Source organism: Anastrepha obliqua, unplaced genomic scaffold, assembly GCF_027943255.1.
Source record: "Anastrepha obliqua isolate idAnaObli1 unplaced genomic scaffold, idAnaObli1_1.0 ptg000012l, whole genome shotgun sequence".
In the NCBI taxonomy this organism is placed as follows: domain Eukaryota; kingdom Metazoa; phylum Arthropoda; class Insecta; order Diptera; family Tephritidae; genus Anastrepha; species Anastrepha obliqua.
Window position 1 is genome coordinate 3,755,195 of NW_026562179.1, and position 20,991 is coordinate 3,776,185.

Genomic DNA, 20,991 nt, shown 5'->3' on the forward strand with positions numbered 1-20,991 from the left:
TTGTAAAGCAGCGGTTGTCACTGGCGCAATCTCAGGAATCCTGCCAAGCATTGCTGGTCCGCAAGGAGAGAGGAGACGATTCATATCGACAGCGATGGACTCTATCGTATTATATGCAGCACCGATATGGGCCGAGGCTAAACATAGATATGCGTGAGGTAGTTCCCTCCCACAGACGCAGTGCACTAGGTACTGCACGCACCTATAGAACGGTATCAGACGACGCAATGTGCGTTGTTGCTAGAAAGATACGAGTGCATATCCATGCGATGGAGTTGTATCGCCTATATGGCGGAGTGAAATCGACGGTAGCAAAAAAGCCGGTGGAAAGAACCCGGTTGATGGTCGAGTGGCATTGAAAATGGGATGAGTCAACCAAAGGGCGGTGGATTTACAAAATCATACCAAATCGTGAAGGGTGGATGAATAGGAATGACGATAGCATGTAGCAATTGCATGACGATATTGACTACTACCTAACTCAGATACTCACCGGACACGGCTGCTTCCCAGAATATCTACACCGTTTCCAGCTGGTCGTAGAGCGTAGAACATGTGGTCTTTCACTGCAAACGTTTCAGTGAATAACGAGCAATGCTGACGAAGCATGATATGTGCTCGAACATCACTAAATGGGACGCCGTAAAACGTTAGCGGCTACAGTTGAGACGAGTCGTGAAGAGTCGTTTTGCCCTCATTCACTACCAGACCCATTCGCTTTGCTCTTTATCCAGTTTGGAAGAGTCTGACTTAACAGCGCGGTTGTTAAGACCGATGATATTGAGATACGCCAACAATTGTACGCTCTTATAAAAAGTTGTGCCTGAGCGATTAAGTTCTACGGCACCTTACCAGCTCTTCGCCCCCATGTTTGAATAGATCAGCCAACAGTCCGTCGGCTCCCGTGGCTTTGTTGTTTTTTAGTCACATTATCGATCGGGATCTTCATATTCTCTGTGACATACGCAGTTGTCACTATTAAGCAGGTTTGAGAAGTGTTCCTTCCATAATTCAAGTACGCTCTGGATATCAGTCACTAGTTCGCAGCCTTTGTTCTTACAGGAAATCGCCTCGGTCTTCAAACCTTAAGTAAGCCGCCGAACTTTCTGGTAGAATTTTCGGGCGTTTTTCCTGTTGGCCAACATCTCAAGCTCATCGCAGCCACGTATTTAAGCCTCTCGTTTTTTCATTCTTATAATACGTCTCTCGATCCCACGTGGCTCGCGTTGCGCCCCATCGCAGCGTGGCCTTATAATTTTTTTTTCGGGCTTGCCGAAATCCTGTTTCTTCTTTGGCCGCGCTACATAGAGAACGAGAAATGTTATACCATTCCTCGAGCAACCCTGATTGTTGAGTAGTACTCTCCGAGAGTAGGAAAGAGAGTCGAACGCCGAAGCTTCTTTGTGTAGTTATAGTAGTGTAGCTTGGCTGCAAAAACGTAGTGATCCATGTCGATGATGGGCCCTCGGATCGTTCGTACATCTAAAACACTAGAAGCGAGTATTCCACACTTAGCTTGGTGTATTTTTTATGCTGAAATCTGGTGCTGTAGACTTGAATGTTTCGAGCCCCGTCGAAGTAGATCAGCCTCTGTTTCGGATGTTTCGTTGTGCAAGCTGAATTTTCCCACTGTGGGACCAAACATTCCCTTCTTGCCCACCCAGGCATTGAAGTCGCCCAGCACGACTTTTATGTCATGTCGGGACAGCGCTCATAGGAACGTTCTAGGTGCTCATAGAAGGATTCTTTTGTCGCATCGTACTTCTCTTCCGTCGGGAGTGGACGCAAATGAGCGAGATGTTGAAGAATCTTGCTGTGATGCGGAATAGTGCGAAACGCTTTACTTGGCGAACGGCAGTACTTGGCGACGAAGTATCTCTCCTACAACAAATCCAAAACCGAATTTGCACTCCTTTATATAGCAGCTGTAGTAGATGTCCATCGAATGTCTTGAATGGCAGTGATGTCAGCCTTTACTTACACGGGCACATCAACCAGCTGGGCAAAGGCACTTTCCCCATTAAGGAACTGGACTTTCCAAGTGCATGTCTTTAAATCATAGTCCTTAGTTCGTTTGCAGGGGTCGTCATCAGAATAAGCAGTTCTCATCCGAGGCTTTGTTGTCGTTTTCATTGGGGAAGAATTTTTACGTGGCGGGTACCAAGCCCAGCGCACAACCAGATATCCTGGCATGCTTCGCCTTCTCACATTAGCTCGCTCTCAAACGGATATTCGGGAGCTGCCCAGAGGCTACTTGGGCGAAGCCCGCAAGTTGTGAGTTGCTTGGACTGAATATAAAAGAATTGCCCTAGTCACTCCCAAGTGAATGGAAATCAGGGACGTTCCCACTTGCGTGGACTTCTACACAAGAAGCTTATTTGGAATATAAATTTATTTAGTCAATTCGAATGCATACTTATCTTTTCGACAAAAGCTTGAAAGAGTATGGAAAAGGCCAGGCTTAACCAAGTTGTCCTAAAAAATGAAAGTACGTTCCGATGTCGGAGATGTGGTCACACCCTTCGTCTACGACGAACATTATTTCTATTAAAACTCTCTTCTGCTTCATTACTTTCCACGTTACTTTTGTAATTTATTCACAGCCAACAAAACCCGTTTATTACACAACGAAATAAATAAAATATTTGCTTCCTTTATAAGAATATATGTATGCATGTGTTTTTCTTTACACACACATACTTTCAATGTGACATCGCGGTACGTTTTACGCGTCATCCCAGTCAAATTCGTTGCCTAAATGGACCCATTGTGACAAGCCTATGAGACACATGCCGCTGAGCTCGTCAGTCAACATCGATAAATAAATTTCGTGAACTTTGTATATAATGTGTATTTGATTAATGAAAGCTAATGCTAATGCTATCTCTGAAAATCTTTTCACCATGGTAGAGAATGATCGTTGGGATCCAAAGCGAAATGAATACAAAAGTTGGACTCATCCCAAAAAAGTTGCTATATTATTAGCGAATTTGACGCGCCTTAATAATACAAAACAAACAAGAGGTGGAGAAATTACATGTTTGTGAAAATTGAGTGAATGGCTTAGTAATAACGTTGTTTGTGACATTTAAACAGAACAAACTAATGAAAACGAAGGCCCGCGTGTCAAGTTATGAAAGCACAATGAATATACATCCCCCAAATACAGTTTTTATGTGGATGACGACATGGCAAGAAAGTGTGTGTATATAATTTTTTGTGTTTCGTAGTTTCTATTGTTTTCGCCTACTCTTCTGCTTCATAAACAAGTAATTTCCCTTCCGTTTGTTTGTATATTCTCGAAATATGACGTCGCAGCGAATTTGGAAGGCGCAATCTTGCATGCCATCATTCTTGGTTTCCACTTATGTAGCTTCGTTGCCGTCCGAACAACGACTGATTAGACGAGTATGGGAATACGTGTGAAATGAGCAAGCAGAATCCTGTGATGGTGAAAGATTTTTACAGGTGTGGCCAAGCTCAGCCCGTTAACCTGCTCTCATCGAATTTGACAGAATCAGTTGATGAGCACACGAAACTGGGTTATGAAGCTGTTTATTTACGAAGAAGCTAAGATTATGTTGGTGATATACGAAAAACATAAACTCCTGTTGCTCCGTTGCCTTTTGAACAACCACTGGTTGGACGAGTATTCCACGGAACCCAGTACTTCGATAAAAAGGCGTGAGCTAGTTTTGGAGCATTTCAAAGAAGGAATGTCGCATCGTGCGTATTATACGCATGTAGTGAAGGTCGATGGAAAACTTCCATCAAAGAAAATTAAAATTGAATTGACAACGAACGTGCCGATTACTCAAAACGCCACATAGGGTATCGCAGCCGAAGTAATAAAAGTAATCAACGAAATTCCGAAATTGGACATAATTGTCAAATCTAAATCGGAGTATCGGATGTTCTCAACATGCTGAAGAATAGGACAATCTCTAAAATTGGGCTGAAAATATTATGTGTCAGGTCAACAAAAGGATGCCCCCAAGGGGGTGTTTTATCACCGCTCCTCTGGCTATTGGTCATCGACGAGTTTCTATAAACTCTCAATGATCTCGGATATGAGGTTCAAGGCTTTGCTGACGATCTAGTTATTATGGTTAAAGGCAAGTTTGACTCTACTATAGCCGATTGCATGCAACTAGCTCTCGACATTGCGCAAGACTGGTGTCAAGAGAAAGGACTCTCGATAAATCCGGACAAAACATGTGGGGTACCCTTCACCCGAAGAAGGAAGCTAGGTTTAGGGAGTTAGCAAACTTAACTCTATCCGGGGATATGAAGTCCTTGTAATCCTTGATAAAATCTTTCTTTAGGCTTTAGGAATGGTCCTGCCTCCTTCCACTTAATCTTGCATTCAAACTGTCGAGCAGTCCTAAGCTCGAGCAGTCCTAAGTCTGGGAATATTTTAAAATTCTCGAAACTCTAGCATCAAGAAACTTTGTTACTATGATGTGGGTATCGAGACATGAGGGGCACGTAAGGAATGAAACTGCGGACACTTTAGCGAAAAACGATGCAAACTATCCCTTCATTGGTCCGGAACCGGGGTAAACAACAGCTTCAAAAGTGCCTTTTTGCATGAGCGGGAACGAGACTTAATAGAGTACTGGAGAGCGACAATAGAAAAGAGTTATTGATCCAGAAAGTATAAAGGTAGAGGCAATCCTTAACCACAGCAGAAAACCTCTACAGTGTACAGTAGAGTCTACACAGAACTACTAACAGCACATTGTAAATTCAATTACCACATGAAAAAATTGGTGTGGTAGAAAATGATTCTTGTGTACACTATCAAAAGACAGGAGAAACAACAGAACACGTTCTACGCGACTGCCAGCAGTGGGCATGTGACTTCCTGTAGGACATAGTAGCATCTTAAAGCAGATCCCCCCCTCCTTCTCTGTACTTCTCACTGATCTCTCCATGCGCAAACTGGGTTTTGAGGGTTGTGCTAGGGCTATCTTTCCGAGTAGGCAAGATTGGAAAGAGGGGGGAGTGGGAACGGATGTAGGTACCTCTGTTTTCACTGACGGATCCAAGATGGAGTCTGGAGTGTGAGCGGGAGTTTTCTCTAAAGCAGCCAATATTTCGGTCTCCTTTAAGCTGCCAGAAAGGAGCAGCGTTTTTCAAGCAGAGGTCCTCGCGATCATACAAGCATGCAAAATGCTGGGAGGGAGACACAAATAAATTTTCCGATAGTCCAGCTGCGATCAAGGCCCTGTGTTCACCGTATTGCAGCTCCCTTCTCGTAAACTCCTGTAAGGAGGAACTCAAATGTCTCGAACGTGCAGGAAACATTTCCCCAACATGGGCTCCTGGGCACAGGAATATAGAGAGAAAAGAAATTTCGGATGAGCTTGCCAGGAAGGGGTCGACAGAACCGGTCTCAGTTGTCCCCTTCTCAGACATTGGTGTCCCTTTGACCGTTGTTAAAGGGAAACTACACATTTTCTTTCTAAAAAAAGCGCAAGACAGATGGAGGTCTGTCTCATCGTGTGCTATTTCGAAAACACTACGGCCTCAATACGATATAAACAGAACGCTTAAGGTGATGAGAGTCCCTCGCGATTCAATTTCCAAACTCATTGCGGTGTTCACTGTCACTGGGTGATCGGTACTTATACTTTCTCTGCAAATTTCCGTCTCTGGCGGCTAGGCACTTGAGATTCCTTAGCGTGCCCTTTGGAGATGGCTTGAAGAAATTCTCCAGCCTAGATCCCTTTTCTCTCCTCCACTACATCAACAGCACTGGATCGCTGTAGACGGTTTTCTCATCTCTAAATTTTTTTGCAGGTAGTGGTCCACATTATGGTATCAAAATGGCACGTAAGAGCTAGTTGAAGTGTACCTGGGGTACTCTTGCCATCTAACCTACCTACCAGCAGTGGCACGACGCAGACTAAATTTTCTGGGAAACGGGGTCATAGATCCAAATCTTCTGATATAAATTAAGCCTACAGCAGTTTTAGGATTTATTAATAGCTTAAAACTGTTAGGTTATCTTGTTAGGTCGTAGTGCACAAATATACATTTTATAATAATAAAAAATTGAGTGTGCAAGTCCAATAAAAAATAAAACTGGTGGTGATCGACTTTGTGTTAACTACCGGTGGCTTAACCAGATCCTAGCATTCCAGCATTTCTAGCACTAAATACAGCCTTAACATCGAAGCCGGTGATGACAGGATATCGTGTGGGAGCAGGTCATGAGATTCATACTGATGACAGTTCTGTCGATATTGCAGGTGTACTTTTGCACCGAGAATGAGGTGACTGGAAACCAATTAAATACTCCAGCAGATTCTCAACAGTGAACGAAGCTTTCAGAGTTGTGAGTTGTAAGTTTTCGCTGTAGTGAACAGTTTAGAAAGTTCTCGATAATTAAATGCGAGGGAAGGATATTGTAATTGTGATTGATTGTAGCGCAGTTACTACAGCAATGCAAAAACGTGAATTAATACCAAAAATTGCACGTTACTAGTAACGAATTCAGTGTTTAAAGCCAAGACAAACCTTGGCGTTAATGGGGATTGACAACTGAATTCAAAATTATCTCAGGAATTAAGTGCAACTAATGCGGAGACGAAATTACCAGTGTAGACGAAAGGAATGAGATTAAGCAGATGCAGTTCATCGAATTAATCAGAAGCGAAAAAAGCTAACAATAATATCAACGACAAACATCGTAAACCTACAAAATATAACGTCTGCGATCTCGTCCTTGCCGAAAATGAGCCTTAGTACTGGTGGTTCTCACAAATCGGAGCCACTATACATGGGACCGTTCATGGTAACGATTGGTATCTTATTGAGGACATACAATGCAAGCAGCGACATTATGCTAAATTTTTACATCTGATAAGCTGAAGCCATGCTGTAATTTACCAAATTTTAACCGATTTTATGACATCGACGGAGACGAGGGCGACTCCAGTGAACAGAATTGGCCAACTGTAAGGTTGTCCTAAAAATAGGATCCCTACACACGTAACCCGTTAAGTCTGCGTTCACCCTACAAATATTTTTTATATTTTTTTGTATTCTTTCATTACAGTATTATTACATAGTTACAAAAGCAAAAAAAAAATAACAAAATGTTCACTTAATTTTTTACATAACGGTAAGTAATTGCAGCGACTTAGAAATACAGGAGCCAAAAAATCTGCGCTCACTTTGTTTCTTTTAATAATACCGTTATTTTATTAGGAAATTTTCCCGTTTTTTCCTCACTTTTCATACCTTGTTATTATAATTGGCTGGTAAGCTAAATAAGTTGCATATTTTATTTAAAAGTGGTAATAATTCGAAAAACCAAGGAAACCAAAGGGAATAAATTAGTGTATCGAATAGAAAAATAATTCTAAAATTGTAGAAAGATGGATCCGAAATATAAGCAAAGCTATTGTGAGAACGTATTCTCTGTTCAACACGTAGTAGCCAAATACGAGCAAACCGAGTTCTAAACAACTAAGCCCAGGTCTGGCCATCTAAGAACAGTATCAGTCCGAGAAGCTGGATACCATGGTAGTTTCGCTAATATGGTATATATATATATATATATAATTGGCGCGTACACCCTTTTTGGGTGTTTGGCCGAGCTCCTCCTCCTAATTGTGGTGTGCGTCTTGATGTTGTTCCACAAATGGAGGGACCTACAGTTTCAAGCCGACTCCGAACGGCAAATATTTTTATGAGGAGCTTTTTCATGGCAGAAATACACTCGGAGGTTTGCCATTGCCTACCGAGGGGCGACCGCTATTAGGAAAATGTTTTCTTAATTCTGGTGGTTTACCGAGATTCGAACCGTACATATGTAAGCCTCCAGAGTTTTGGAAATAAGTAATTTTTTCAGACGAAAGTAAATTTTTTATTTTTGGGGTAGGAGGTCGTCAAATTGTTTGCCGAAAATTAAGCACTGTTCTTGAGAAACAAATTCTTGTTGGTACAGTGAACAGTTGGTGGAGTTATGGTGTGTGATTGAATAGCGGCAAGTGGTATGGGTCAATTGGAATTTATTGAATATACGTTGGATAAACTGAGGTATTTCAACATTTAAAAAAGTAATTTGAAACAGAGTGCCGAAAATCTTGGTTTATCAAGAGCTACATTTCAAAACAATTAAAAAAATAATAGTAATAAACGTACGAAGATTTGTTCACTATGAACTATACAATAAATTTTCTGAATTGGCGTACGCCGTCTGACATTCTTCAATATATAAATTCTTTAATGAGTAAATCTCTATATTTATAGGCATATGGCCGCCGTAGCCGGATGGGTTGGTGCGTGACTACCATTCGGAATTCACAGAGAGAACGTAGGTTCGAATCTCGGTGAAAACACCAAAATTAAGAACAACATTTTTCTAATAGCGGTCGCCCTTCGGCAGGCAATGGCAAATCTCCGAGTATATTTCTGCCATGAAAAAGCTCCTCATAAAAAAATATCTGCCGTTCGGAGCCGGCTTGAAACTGTAGGTCCTTCCATTTCTCGAACAACATCAAGACGCACACCATATAATTTGTGTCAAATAATTAGGAAGATGGTTTTCTGAAAAATCAAATAATTTTCTATAAATGTACCAGAGATGCAGTTCTAGTTTGTACAAATCGCTACTTTGTATTGCAATTTCAAGATAACGTACTACTCGTATATATGTAGACGCCGCCGTAGCCAAATGGATTGATGCGTGACTACCATTCGGAATTCGGAGAGCACGTAGGTTCAAATTTCCGTGAAACACATAACATGAAGAAAAAGTTTTTTCCAATAGCGGTCGCCTTTCGGCAGGCAATGGCAAATCTCCGAGTATATTTCTGCCATGAAAAAGCTCCTCATAAAAAAATATCTGCCGTTCGGAGTCGGCTTGAAACTGTGGGTCCCTCCATTTGTGGAACAACATCAAGACGTAAACCACAAATAGGAGTAGGAGCTCGGCCAAACACCCAAAAAGGGTGTACGCGCCAATTATATATATACATGTATATATGTATATATTTAATGTAAAGCACGAGTTTATCCCAGTACTCAATAACACTGTTCAAAACTTTAGTCAATTCTAATACTTCTAATGCGGATTTTCCAAGAAACTCTATTCTACTCTATACTCTCTTAATACTGGGCAGCGCGCTAACTTTCAAGCTCTCTAGTATTGCGCGTGGAGAAAGTTTTGTTTCCCATTTCGAACTTATTATTATTCGAGATAAGCATGTCAATCCTAGCTTAAGTCCATAGCATATTTTATAAATTAATTTGTCTTTTCGACCAATCTAACTCCTTATATATTTTGGTAGTATTAGTAGCTATATTCATTCTGACTTGGAGAAGCATTTTTACAAGCATTTTCATATTATCTATCCACATTTCGAGCGGCATTTGTGTCAAATAATTAGGAAGATGGTTTTCTGAAAAATCAAATAATTTTCTATAAATGTACCAGAGATGCAGTTCTAGTTTGTACAAATCGCTACTTTGTATTGCAATTTCAAGATAACATACTACTCGTATATATAATATGTAGACGCCCCCGTAGCCAAATGGATTGATGCGTGACTACCATTCGGAATTCGGAGAGCACGTAGGTTCGAATCTCCGTGAAACACATAACATGAAGAAAAAGTTTTTCCTAATAGCGGTCGTCCTTCGGCAGGCAATAGCAAATCTCCGAGTGTATTTCTGCCTTGAAAAACCTCCTCATAAAAAATCATCTCCCGTTCGGAGTCGGCTTGAAAATGTAGGTCCCTCCATTTGTGGAACAACATCAAGACGCACGCCACAAATAGGAGGAGGAGCTCGGCCAAACAATCTGTATTTCTTCACTTCATAGATTTCCTAATCTCCCTTTCATTCTAAAAACCATTATTTAGGACTTAGCACGGTTCCACAATTTACAATATTTTTCAATTTTATTTATCATTTCTAGTAACTTCATAGCGTTATCCGTGTACTTAAAAAGTCTGATATTTTATGTTCAATGTTTAAACCACTTTGTAAGCAGTCATGAAGACACTTTCGAAATTTCACTCCCTCTTCAAGCGCACAATTGCGGCTACCACATCTAAGTATAATTTTAAGAAATTTCACACATTATAGATTCTGAAAAATTTTATTAATATATGAATAATACACTTTGTACTAATTCGAAATCAAAAAAAAAATTGAACTTTGTATGCCTCATCAACAACGGTAAGCAAAAATGTAACTGTAGTGGTGCACACACTCAGCAACGTAAAGGTATGTTCCGTGTCAGCTGACTAATGAGAGCTCCATGTAAATGAAAAATCACCACCGTTCCGTTTCGTAGTATCGTAGATCGTATACGTGGGTAAATGATAATTGTTGTACGCATGCATGAAGATGGAAAATCATACTCAGAAATCGAGGAAATCATCAGCAGGAGTAAAGCAACGGTGCAAAAGGTAATACAAAGATTCAGAAAGGTGAAAGGGATCGAAAATAAGCAGAGATTAGACCACCCCAGGAAGTTAACTGAGAGATATGAACACCTTACCCAGAGAACAATAGAAAAAAATCCTTTCGAAAGTGTTCAGAATATAGCTACTGTACTGCAAACATTTCTAAACACCATTGTTTCATACAGTGTGAAGGTCAATCAAGAGAAGTAGCAAAGTAATTTTCTCCGACGAGCCGAAATATAATATTTTCGGATATGATGGGCTACTTAGAGTGTCGACTAAGCGAAATGTAGAATTAAATCCAAAACATACAATTGAAACGGTCAAGCATGGAGGTGCAGGCGTCATGGTTTGGAGCTGCATATCCACATCAGGTGTTAGCAATCTTTTTTTTATTGATGAAATAATGACAGAAGAAGTATTTTTAAAAATCCTTCAAGAAAACTTGTTACAAAGCGCTGAAAAATGGGATTGTCTGGTGGAATTTATTTCCAGCAGGGTAGCGGTCTCAAACACACCCGCACATATTGAAGATGTGGCTAACATATAAAGTACTTCAATTGTTATCAACGCTTTCACACAGCCCAGATATGAGCGCTATAGGGCATTTATGGGATCATTTGCAAAAACGATTTAGGAAACACCACATAACTTCCAAAAATCAACCAAAAAGCTTGCTCCGAGTCGAATGGAAAAATATAAATTCGGATTATACAAAAAACTTGATACACTCAACGACTGACCGACTAAAAGAGGTTAGCAAGGATATCCTACTAGATATTATATGCAATATTTCTCACATTGTTGTTAAACTTTTTCATATATAAATACTTTATTCCAAGAGTATCAACACTTTTTATGTGCGAATTTTCAGATCATCTAAGGTTTTTTCCTTCTTATTTCAGAATGAGATAGTTTATATTTTATATTTTCTTATATTTCACACGGGAACAATTGGATTTATTGAATTTTTAATAAAATATTTAGAATTCCGATCATGATCTTAGCAATACAGTGCATAAACGAGATTGCGCGGTAATTTCCAATTTGAGCAGGATCCCATTTTGTAAAAATCAAAAAAATGATACTCATCCTAAAAGCCTCATCTATGTATAATACGTTCACATATGAGTAGACTATCTATTTTTTCGTGCTTAACTCCCAATCCGTAATTAAAAATCAAGATTACTCATACATAATTTCTCTCGCGAAATCTGAGATTATAAAATAATCCTAGATTATTATCATACTTTTTTACATGTGTTTTCTGTGTTATAGATAATTATTTTTACGAATGTAAAGAGAAACGTCAAAGTACAAACTAAATAAAATGGATGCCGGCAAAGAAAACAGGTTTATAGACATAGGTATTATTAAACATGCATTCATATAACAGAAAAAAGTGTGTGTCCATAAACGCTTTGACCTCTTATTATATATTATAAAATATAATATCGAATTTCGCATGCGTATTGCTGCCATAATTTTTTGAAACCTTGGTAAACGTCGTTTACGGATTTCCTCCAACTACTTATTACTAGCATACAATTGAGCAACTAAATTGGCTATTTCTTTTCCTTGTCTTTTCTTCATACCGTCAATAATAATTAAACAATAATAATAATCTGCCATATGTGAACGGGTAGAATAAATTTGCGGATTTATTGCTAATTACTGCGTAAGTGAGCGTACTTCTACTTAACCTCTTTCAAAAGGATTAGTGAAAGTTTAAATTAAAAACAAAAATCGTACGGGATCCTATACATATATCCCTGGAGCATTATTTATCTCTACCTTATTTAGCATGAATTTAACTTTCACTGGTGTAAAGTCAGCATCGAGCAGCTCATCAACGTAAAGGTTTGGGGCATAATAAGTTTCACTAGCCTCTATTTAGGGATTTAACAAATTTTCAAAATATTCCTTAAAATCATTTATTGTAATTCCGGCACTAATTTCGAAAACTTCACCTTTTATCTTTTTTACAAGCTTCCACCAAATAGCACTGTTGTTAATCGTGTTGATTTTTTCTAAAAGACCATTCTAATAGAGATACTTGCTTCTTTTACAAACTTCTTTGTAAGTTTTATTTGCTTCAATGTACTTTAGTTTATTACCTTCACCCATTTTTGCCTGTTTTTAAATTTGGTTGCTTCATTATCGAAGAAGCTTCTATAGCTTCCTGTAAATCTCGTATTTCAAGGTCTTTTACCATTTGATTGAAATTCCTGTGATACTTTTCTGCTGTTTGACCGCTCCAGTTTAATTTAGACAGCAACTCACATTTTTCCATATAATTTAATAACTTAATACATGTAATAACTTAATACATGTAAGCAGTTATGAAGGTCGTTTAAATAACGTAAATAATGTCGGCGATAGTAAACATCCCTGTTTAAATCCTGAGTAAGTCTTAAATACTTTCGAAATTTCACTCCCTCTTCAAGTGCACCATTGCGCCTAAGATATAGTACATATATTGTCTACCGTGGAATAACCCCTTCAAAAGACTACTTTTTTGTTTTTTAACGAGGTGTAAAATCAAAAGCCTTAGTCAGTATGGGATTTTAACGCCACTTAAAGCACTTCAAGCCCGATGGTTTATGAGACAGGGATACCATTTTGGTAATTACATCTGGAGGCCGTCGTGAGCAATAAGCTCAATCGTCAGTTAAATTCGTCTGCTATTCGTCTTGCGCACGCTCACGGTCCTCAAGGTTGACTTGCAGTACTTTTTTAAAATGGATCTGTTTTTCTCCTGGCGACCTGTGGTCTTTCTATGTTCGGTAGCATGCCCATAAACGCATTGCTAACCTGTGTCTCCTTCACACTAACAGCAGTAAGACATTCCCTGAACGTTAGTCTGGAATCAATGTACATGACTAGATATTTTATAGACCCCATGGCTTGTCATCCACGTCATCGATCTTTTTTTGAAGTTTCCACTTTTGCTTGCTTCTATAGCTCTCTTAGCTCTAGTCGGTGTGCTCTAAATTAGGCCCGTAGTTCTTCAAACATTGGTCTTCCCCTCGCTCTTTGAGATCGTCTTCTTGCTTTATTGCATGTTTCGCGCAGCTCAGCTATCTCACTCGGTTTTCTGTTGGCAGGTTTTTTGCATCCAGGCAACGACACATTACAAGCTGCTTACATATGACGCAATAATATGCGGCGGCAATAATATCTGACGTACCACCGGTAATTCTTAAGCTTTCCCATTTTCCTTTGAAGGTTTTTATGTTAAAGGACCTGACCTTCCATGTTTTCGTTTGTACTATGTGGTAGCTTGGCTTTTTAATGGTCTTGTTGATATCTATTGTTATAGGGGATCATCGCTATGCGTGTATAATTTGTCTGCTCGTTCCCATTTGACGTTCATCGCCGTAGCTGGATCTGCGAAAGCGATATCAATCACTAACTGTCAGTTGACGTTCTCGAAGGTGTGAACTACGTGCTCTTCCAATGACCGTCATCTCGCATTTGTTTTTTTGCTGCCCCGTGCCAGTGACTAAGCATTAAAATTTCCAGCGACCAGTATTGGGCGTTATCCTCTGCGCCAAGCGAACCTATTAGTTCTTCAAGCGTGCTCCCGTCAGTGATAAGATCTTTGCATTGCATAGGAACTATACGTGTGCAGAGATAAACCGTTGCCATATTTGCTAAAACCTTTCCGATGGTTGCTTGATACTTCGCGGTATTAGTGTCTTTCTTACGCCTGAGCTCTATCAGCAAACCACCTTTTTGCGTAGGTCGCATAGTTGTGATATCTTTACTGAGCTGTTTTAGCTCTTCATTTGATTTCACTGTTCTCAGTATGTCTGCATAAGTTACCCCTCTAATTGCTTTGGCTACTCGCTTGTGGTTTCGTGCAGTCTTATCATTTTTGTTGTGGACTTTTGTCCATCCCTGTTCCTTGCGTTGTGTTATCGACCTCTTCTGGAGGTATAGATTTCCTAGGGTCGAATAGTGAATAAGTTCGTCGATCTCTGTTCCGAGTTTGACAACTAGCTGGACTGGCATATCTTCCTGCGGTAACTTTAAGCTGCAACCAACATCGAAATTTCTCGGATTCTTGCCATTCTCCACTTGTGTGTTGACCAATCTGGCTGATCAGTATGGAGGCAGATTTAGATACTGAATGCGGATCATTTGGTCATTCTGTTATTTATAACAGGTAATTTCCGACTTGAGCAGAATCCAATTTTTGAAAGATCGGAAAAATGACACTCATCCTAAAAGCCTCATCTACTTTACTTCTTTCAAAAAGATTAGTGTAATATAAAATTTTGCCATAATATATAAAGGGTAAATTTTTAAGAGCTATAGGAAAGTTTTTCTAAAAAACACATGTAAAATTCCGAAAAATTCATGAAAGTTTTATTTAAATCGATAGTACAGTCCATATAATTTAATGTTTGAAGGTTATTTCATGCAAATGTTGACCGCGACTGCGCCTCAAATGGTCCATCCACTTAGTCCAATTTTGGCATACTCTTTCCAATATTTCGGTCGGTATCTCTCATATAAATGCTTTAGTGTTGTCTTCCAATGCGTTAATTGAAGCAGGCTTGTCTGAATAGACATGAGCTTCACCAAAGCCCCACAAAAAGTAATCTAAAAGCGTTATATAGCTCGATCTGGGTGGCCAATTGACAGGTCCCGATCGTAAAATAAAATGTTCACCGAACCGGCCTCTCAACAAGTCCATTGTTACGCGTGCTGTGTGGCATGTGGTACCGTCTCGCTAAAACCACATGTCATGTAAGTCAAGATCTTGCATTTTGGGCAAAAAACAGTTGGATATCATTTCACGGTAGTGCTCACCATTCACAGTTATGTTACGATTCGCAGCATCTTTGAAGAAGTACGGTCCAATGCTACCTCCAGCCCATAAACCGCACCAAACTGTGACCTTTTCTGGATACATTGGTAGCTCTTGCAATTCTTCTGGCTGATCTTCACTCCAAAATCGACAATTCTGCTTATTTACGTACCCATTGATCCAAAAATGAGCTTCGTCGCTGAACACAATTTTTCGAAAAAAAGGCGATCTTCGGCCAACTTCCCAAGAGCCCATTCACCAAAAATTCTGCGTTGCGGTAGGTCGTTCGGCTTCAATTCTTGCACCAGCTGTATTTTGAAAGGCTTCACACCTAAATCCTTTCGAAAAATTTTCCACGCTGGTTGAGTAACAGAGGCCCAATTGCTGCGAACGGCGATGAATCGGTAAATGATGGTCATCATCAACACTGGTCGATACAGCTGCTCTATTTTCTTCAGTTCGCACTCTACGTAAGCGTGTTGGTGGTTTGATGTCTAATAATGTAAATTTGGTTCTAAATTTAGTCACAACAGCTCGAATAGCCGCTTCAGTGGGTCGATTAAACTGACCATAAAATGGAAGAAGCGCGCGATAAACTTTCTTAACAGAACACGCATTTTTATAATAAAATTCAATGATTTACCAGCGTTTTCGTTTGTAAAACGATTCATGGTTAAATTACACTAGTTTACGAATTTTCACTTTCAAATATGGTCCTCGACCAAAAAGCGTTTTTAGACTAATTTGAGGTCGCTGAAACCAAAAATGAATTTTTTTTTTTTTTCAAAGAACGGTTTCCGAGATATTCCCAAGAAACCTGTTTTTTTGGGCAATAGTGCAATTATTGCCTGCAATCTCGAAAACAGTGCGCGCCATTTCTGTGAAGTGCATAAATTTAGAAAAGGTACACATATGACCTACATGGCAATGTATAATTCGTGTCAATGGAAGTCGTAGCTTTCGCAAAACAGCTGTTGAAAGTTAAAAAACTGCGTTTTTGACGTTTTTTACTAAATTATTATATCAAAGTTTATTAACTGTTTTCTGGAACAAAAAAAATTTTTATATCGACATAAGATATGTTTTCTGAAAGACAATTTTGTCACCTACATTTTAAGCCTAAGTTTGTCTGAATCGACGAAAAATTGTAGAAGTTATAGTAATTATATATTTATAGTAATTACAAAATTGTACGGGAAATATGTTTTTGCATCCAGGTCCATCCCTGCGCACAAACACATGTGTCTAACTTCACAAAGAAAATTCGATACTGAAAACTGCAATCGCAATAGACGGCCAGCAGTTTCGGCACTCCACTATCAGTGCTGCTTTCAGGAAGAGCTAATATGTTAAGGTATATCCCATTTAAATGACTTCCACTTATTTAAATCAATCGAAAATATTGCAGTTAAAATACGTATAGATTTTCCCACATGATCTTTATTTTCCAACGCTTTTCAACAACAAAAAGTTGAAACCGTAGTATTTATATGCATATGTACACATATTGGACATAAAGTATAAAAACTAGTTTTAAATAATAGCTTTTTACTTACACATGTATGTATACCTTGCATCACGATATGTAGATATGAATACAAGTGAATTAAGTTTATAAAATGTTATATTAGTAATAATTAAGCTTTCCAAATACGAGCTTGCGTTCGTGTGTATGTGCGGTGTTTTTTATCGGAATTATTTTCGTGGCGATGAAGGCAACAGCACTTATTACCTTGGTTAAAGTGGCTAGAACCGCTGCTTAAATTTACAATTGGACTTCCTTTCACTTCATGATGTGCTGTGTGAGCATATGTACGTATTTCACTTCATGATGTACTGTGTGAGCATATGTATGCTTTCACGTAAAATATGCTAAATCAAACAATACTTTGCATACTTCGTATAGTATTGCTGGCTTACCTTTGCAATCCGTTGAGGAAATTAAAGACTTAGGCGTTATTTTCGACTCTAAGCTGAATTTCACTAGCCATGTTAACCACGTCATACGACGATCATATGCGATGCTAGCATTCGTACGCCGAAATTTTTTTTCATTTACCAACCCACACACTCTCAAAACATTGTTTTGTGATTTTGTTAGATCAAGATTAGAGTATGCCGCTGTTATTTGGAGACCGTACCAAATAGGTCTGTCTAATCGGATTGAGAGAGTTCAGAAAGTCTTTCTTCGTTTTGCGTTCCGATCTTTAAACTTTTCTGAACCTGTACCATCGTACCGTAAACATTGATTATTGATTCACTTAAAACCACTTGATAGCAGACGATCTATTCTATCGTGCTCATTTATTATTCGTATCATTTCTGGATCTATTGATTGTCCTTCCCTTTTAAGTAAAAATCAATTTAATATACCCAATATGAGGCTCCGACAGTACGAAACCTTTAAAATTGGATTCTCGAGTACCAACTATGGGGTGAATGCTCCGATTCCTAGGGCATGTGCAGATTTAAATATGTTTTTCAATTCTTCTGGTGCTGATTTTACATGTCCGTATGGCATCTCAGTCAATCATCTTAAATCGTTCTTTTCTTAGTAACTACTAAACTATTGTATATTACATTAGCTTAATATAGTCTGTAAGAATGTATCCATTCAAAGACAATAAATAAATAAATTTATGTATGACCCTTGCAGGAAACCCTTGCGCTGTGAAACATATCTTTACTTACATATATGCCATTTAGATAAATTTAAAAATATGTTTTTTCGCAATTGAGGTATGCTTGCAATTAAATCCAATTAAATTACCACTCGATTTTCATTTCAAACAACGGTTTCCATAACTTTTAACGACAATTTTTTTAAATCTGATTTTAAATAAAAAAACCAACAACCACCAACAAGGAGACAATTATTATTTCATTAGAAATGCTTAAGAATGAGTAAATCTGTGGAATTTAAAAAAATTAATGATTTGAATTAAGCAATTTTTGCTTATAAATGTATAAATATAAATTTTTCATAGTTAAAATCTAATATTTCAATTCAACTTTCACTAAGATGAATACAAATCTACAGCTCCAAATGATTATATATATATATATAATTGGAACGTACACCCTTTTTGGGTGTTTAACCGACCTCCTCCTGACGTTCTCTGTAAATTCTGAATGGTAGTCACGCACCAACCCATTCGGCTACGGCGGCCAAGATATTAATAGTCCAAAAATTGCATTAATATCCAGATAACCCATGCATAATACATCAAAAGCGCTACGTTCACTAAAATAATTAGATATGCGTTGAAACAAACCTTTTTACTGGCCTGGAAATGACAAGATTGCATTATCTAATCTTTGTTCGCTAACTTTAAGCTCGGTTTGGAAAGGTTGCAGTCGACTCCGTTTAATTGAAATTTCGTTAGCTGCGAAACACGCTTATATCAACAGACTCATTGAATCTGAACTGCAATTTCACATAAGTGAAAAAAATCACTTGAGTGGACAAATATTTTGGGACCAAACTATTAATTTCCTTTGTCTTATTTAATTTCACTGTTTTCCATTCCAAGTTTCACCGTGGTGAGTTTTTGGAATTGACAATTATACAGATAATGAACCGGTCACGTAAATTGTAAATTTTTCAGCAAGAGGGAAAAACAACGACTCATGGCTGCAATATTATTAAATATATGTATAATATGTACGTTTATATGTAGTAAGTTCTGGGTTCTATTTCATATAATGATCACAAACATCAAAATACCATCAGCACCGGCAGGTACTAAAAGTGTACGACACTTAATTTGTAGGTAAACACTGCATACCTAGGTAAAATATGCATACCTAAATTTGGAGGAGAAGCTTGATCTCAACATTGCCTTGATAGGATAAAAATCTGATCAACTGATTTCATTAAATTTGAATGCACACATGCGCAGTGTGAACTTGCTGTAATTTCCCGTATTTAATACTATTACCTTCCATAAAAATTTGTATTCGGCTCAGAATTATGTGTCAGAATACCATATGTAGATAGTGTATTTTTCCACCAATCTTAAATTTCCCTGCCGGGTATATATGTTTCGAGGTATTATGTTATTTATTTTGGCTTTTTTTGAGTCGTTTTGTTTTTAAGGCTGTTGTTGTTATTGATATTGTTTTTGGGGTTGATATACTTGCTTATCTGGTTTCAGATTTGTTGATTTGTACTTCTGTTGCTGACGCAGTTACTGACGTCACTGCCACTTGCCATTTACATGCAATACATATCCATATAATATACATATATAGCAACAAAATTATTATTTTACAATGCAACAAGAGCATTAGCTTCCAAGGCGTGCGGATCAACATATATTAAGGAAAATACTTTGTTTTCGCGGTCAATAATGCAGTGAACGGTGACTATGTATTGTAAGTATGTCCTAAATATGCACGTGTCGGTTTACACCTAAAGTTTGATTCTTTTGCGTACCTCTGCACTCGGCTCCGTTAATACTGAATAAGTGTTTTGAAGATGTTACCAACCATTTCTTTAACGATCCGTATTAAAGTATTTTTGCCGCTTTATATATGTTACGAAAAGTTTACCACTTCATTCAGGCACTTTTTTATTATATTCTCTTAACACTCTTCTTAACTATTTTCGGCTGGAGGCAATTTGTTTTACGGCACTCTTTGAACTCCGAATTTCAGTGGGTCTACTACAAATAAAGTAGTCAAATGCCGCGCGAAATCACTTATACCAAAGCTGTTTTAATTTCTCTTAGCGGGACACTAAGTGAGTATAACAGAAGAGTAGACTACAGCGCCGGAATTTACTCTCGAGGTACATCTCGGGTGTTGTGGCGATAAGTGGCTAATTGACTGGCGACTGCTAGCCAAAAGCTAAAAACTGCTGGTAAACACACACACACATTCGTTACGTCAAGCTTATCGAAAACATTACCCACCCAGCAAGAAATACTTTTCAGAAAATATCAATGCTCCCTACGATTTACATATACATATATACATGCACATGCTTTTATATGTCTACGTATATTTTACAAACATCTTTAGGTCTTCGCCAATTCGGCCACCGTAGCCCAATGGGTTGGTGCGTGACTACCATTCGGATTTCACAGAGAGAACGTTGGTTCGAATCTCGGTGAAACACCAAAAATAAGAAAAGCATTTTTTTAATAGCGGTCGCTCCTCGGCAGGCAATGGCAAACCTCCGAATGTATTTCTGCCATGAAAAAGCTCCTCATAAAAGATATCTGCCGTTCGGAGTCGGCTTGAAACTGTAGGTCCCTCCATTTGTGAAACAACATCAAGACGCACACCACAAATAGGAGTAGGAGCTCGGCCAAACACCCAAAAGAGGGTGTACGCGCCAATTATATATATATATAATTTGCAATGTGCTTCTTGACGTTGCCTAAGAACTGAAGAAATACAATGATTTAATATTGCATGCCGAGCGTAACCGGTATTAGAAAAAAACGCGAGGACCGCCATCATTAAGGAGGCCAAAACGAAGAAACGCTTCGTTTAGAAAAGAGTGGCAGGTGATGTTTTCAATATGACTTAGAAGGCAAATACCAAACCTCCGGTTAGACGATCACATTTGGAGAAGTCCTAAGAAATTCTAAGTAAAGAATATATTGATTTTCTTCGGACTGATTCGGAAAAATCATTGATGGACAATTCATTACTGGAGTTTTGAAGAATTCAATACAGTAATAAGTATAAGTAATTCATAATAAACAAACAAGGAGATTATTGACTCCATATTTA

General features: G+C 38.5%; 1 protein-coding gene across 8 annotated transcripts in view; it reads right to left on the reverse strand.

The window, feature by feature from the left end:
- Positions 1 to 20,991, reverse strand: part of LOC129251263 (uncharacterized) — an 84,699-nt gene that overhangs the window by 27,222 nt on the left and 36,486 nt on the right. Inside the window, exon 1 of one of the 8 annotated variants that reach the window (XM_054890632.1) lies at positions 16,803 to 16,821. The exons of 5 other annotated variants lie outside the window; for them this stretch is intronic. In XM_054890632.1, the coding sequence (XP_054746607.1) occupies positions 16,803 to 16,806 (4 nt within the window). In that variant the 5' untranslated portion in view covers positions 16,807 to 16,821. Of the gene's footprint in view, positions 1 to 16,802; positions 16,822 to 19,684; positions 20,060 to 20,991 lie in introns of those variants that run through there. 2 more of the 8 variants (XM_054890630.1, XM_054890625.1) reach the window with 2 other exon arrangements.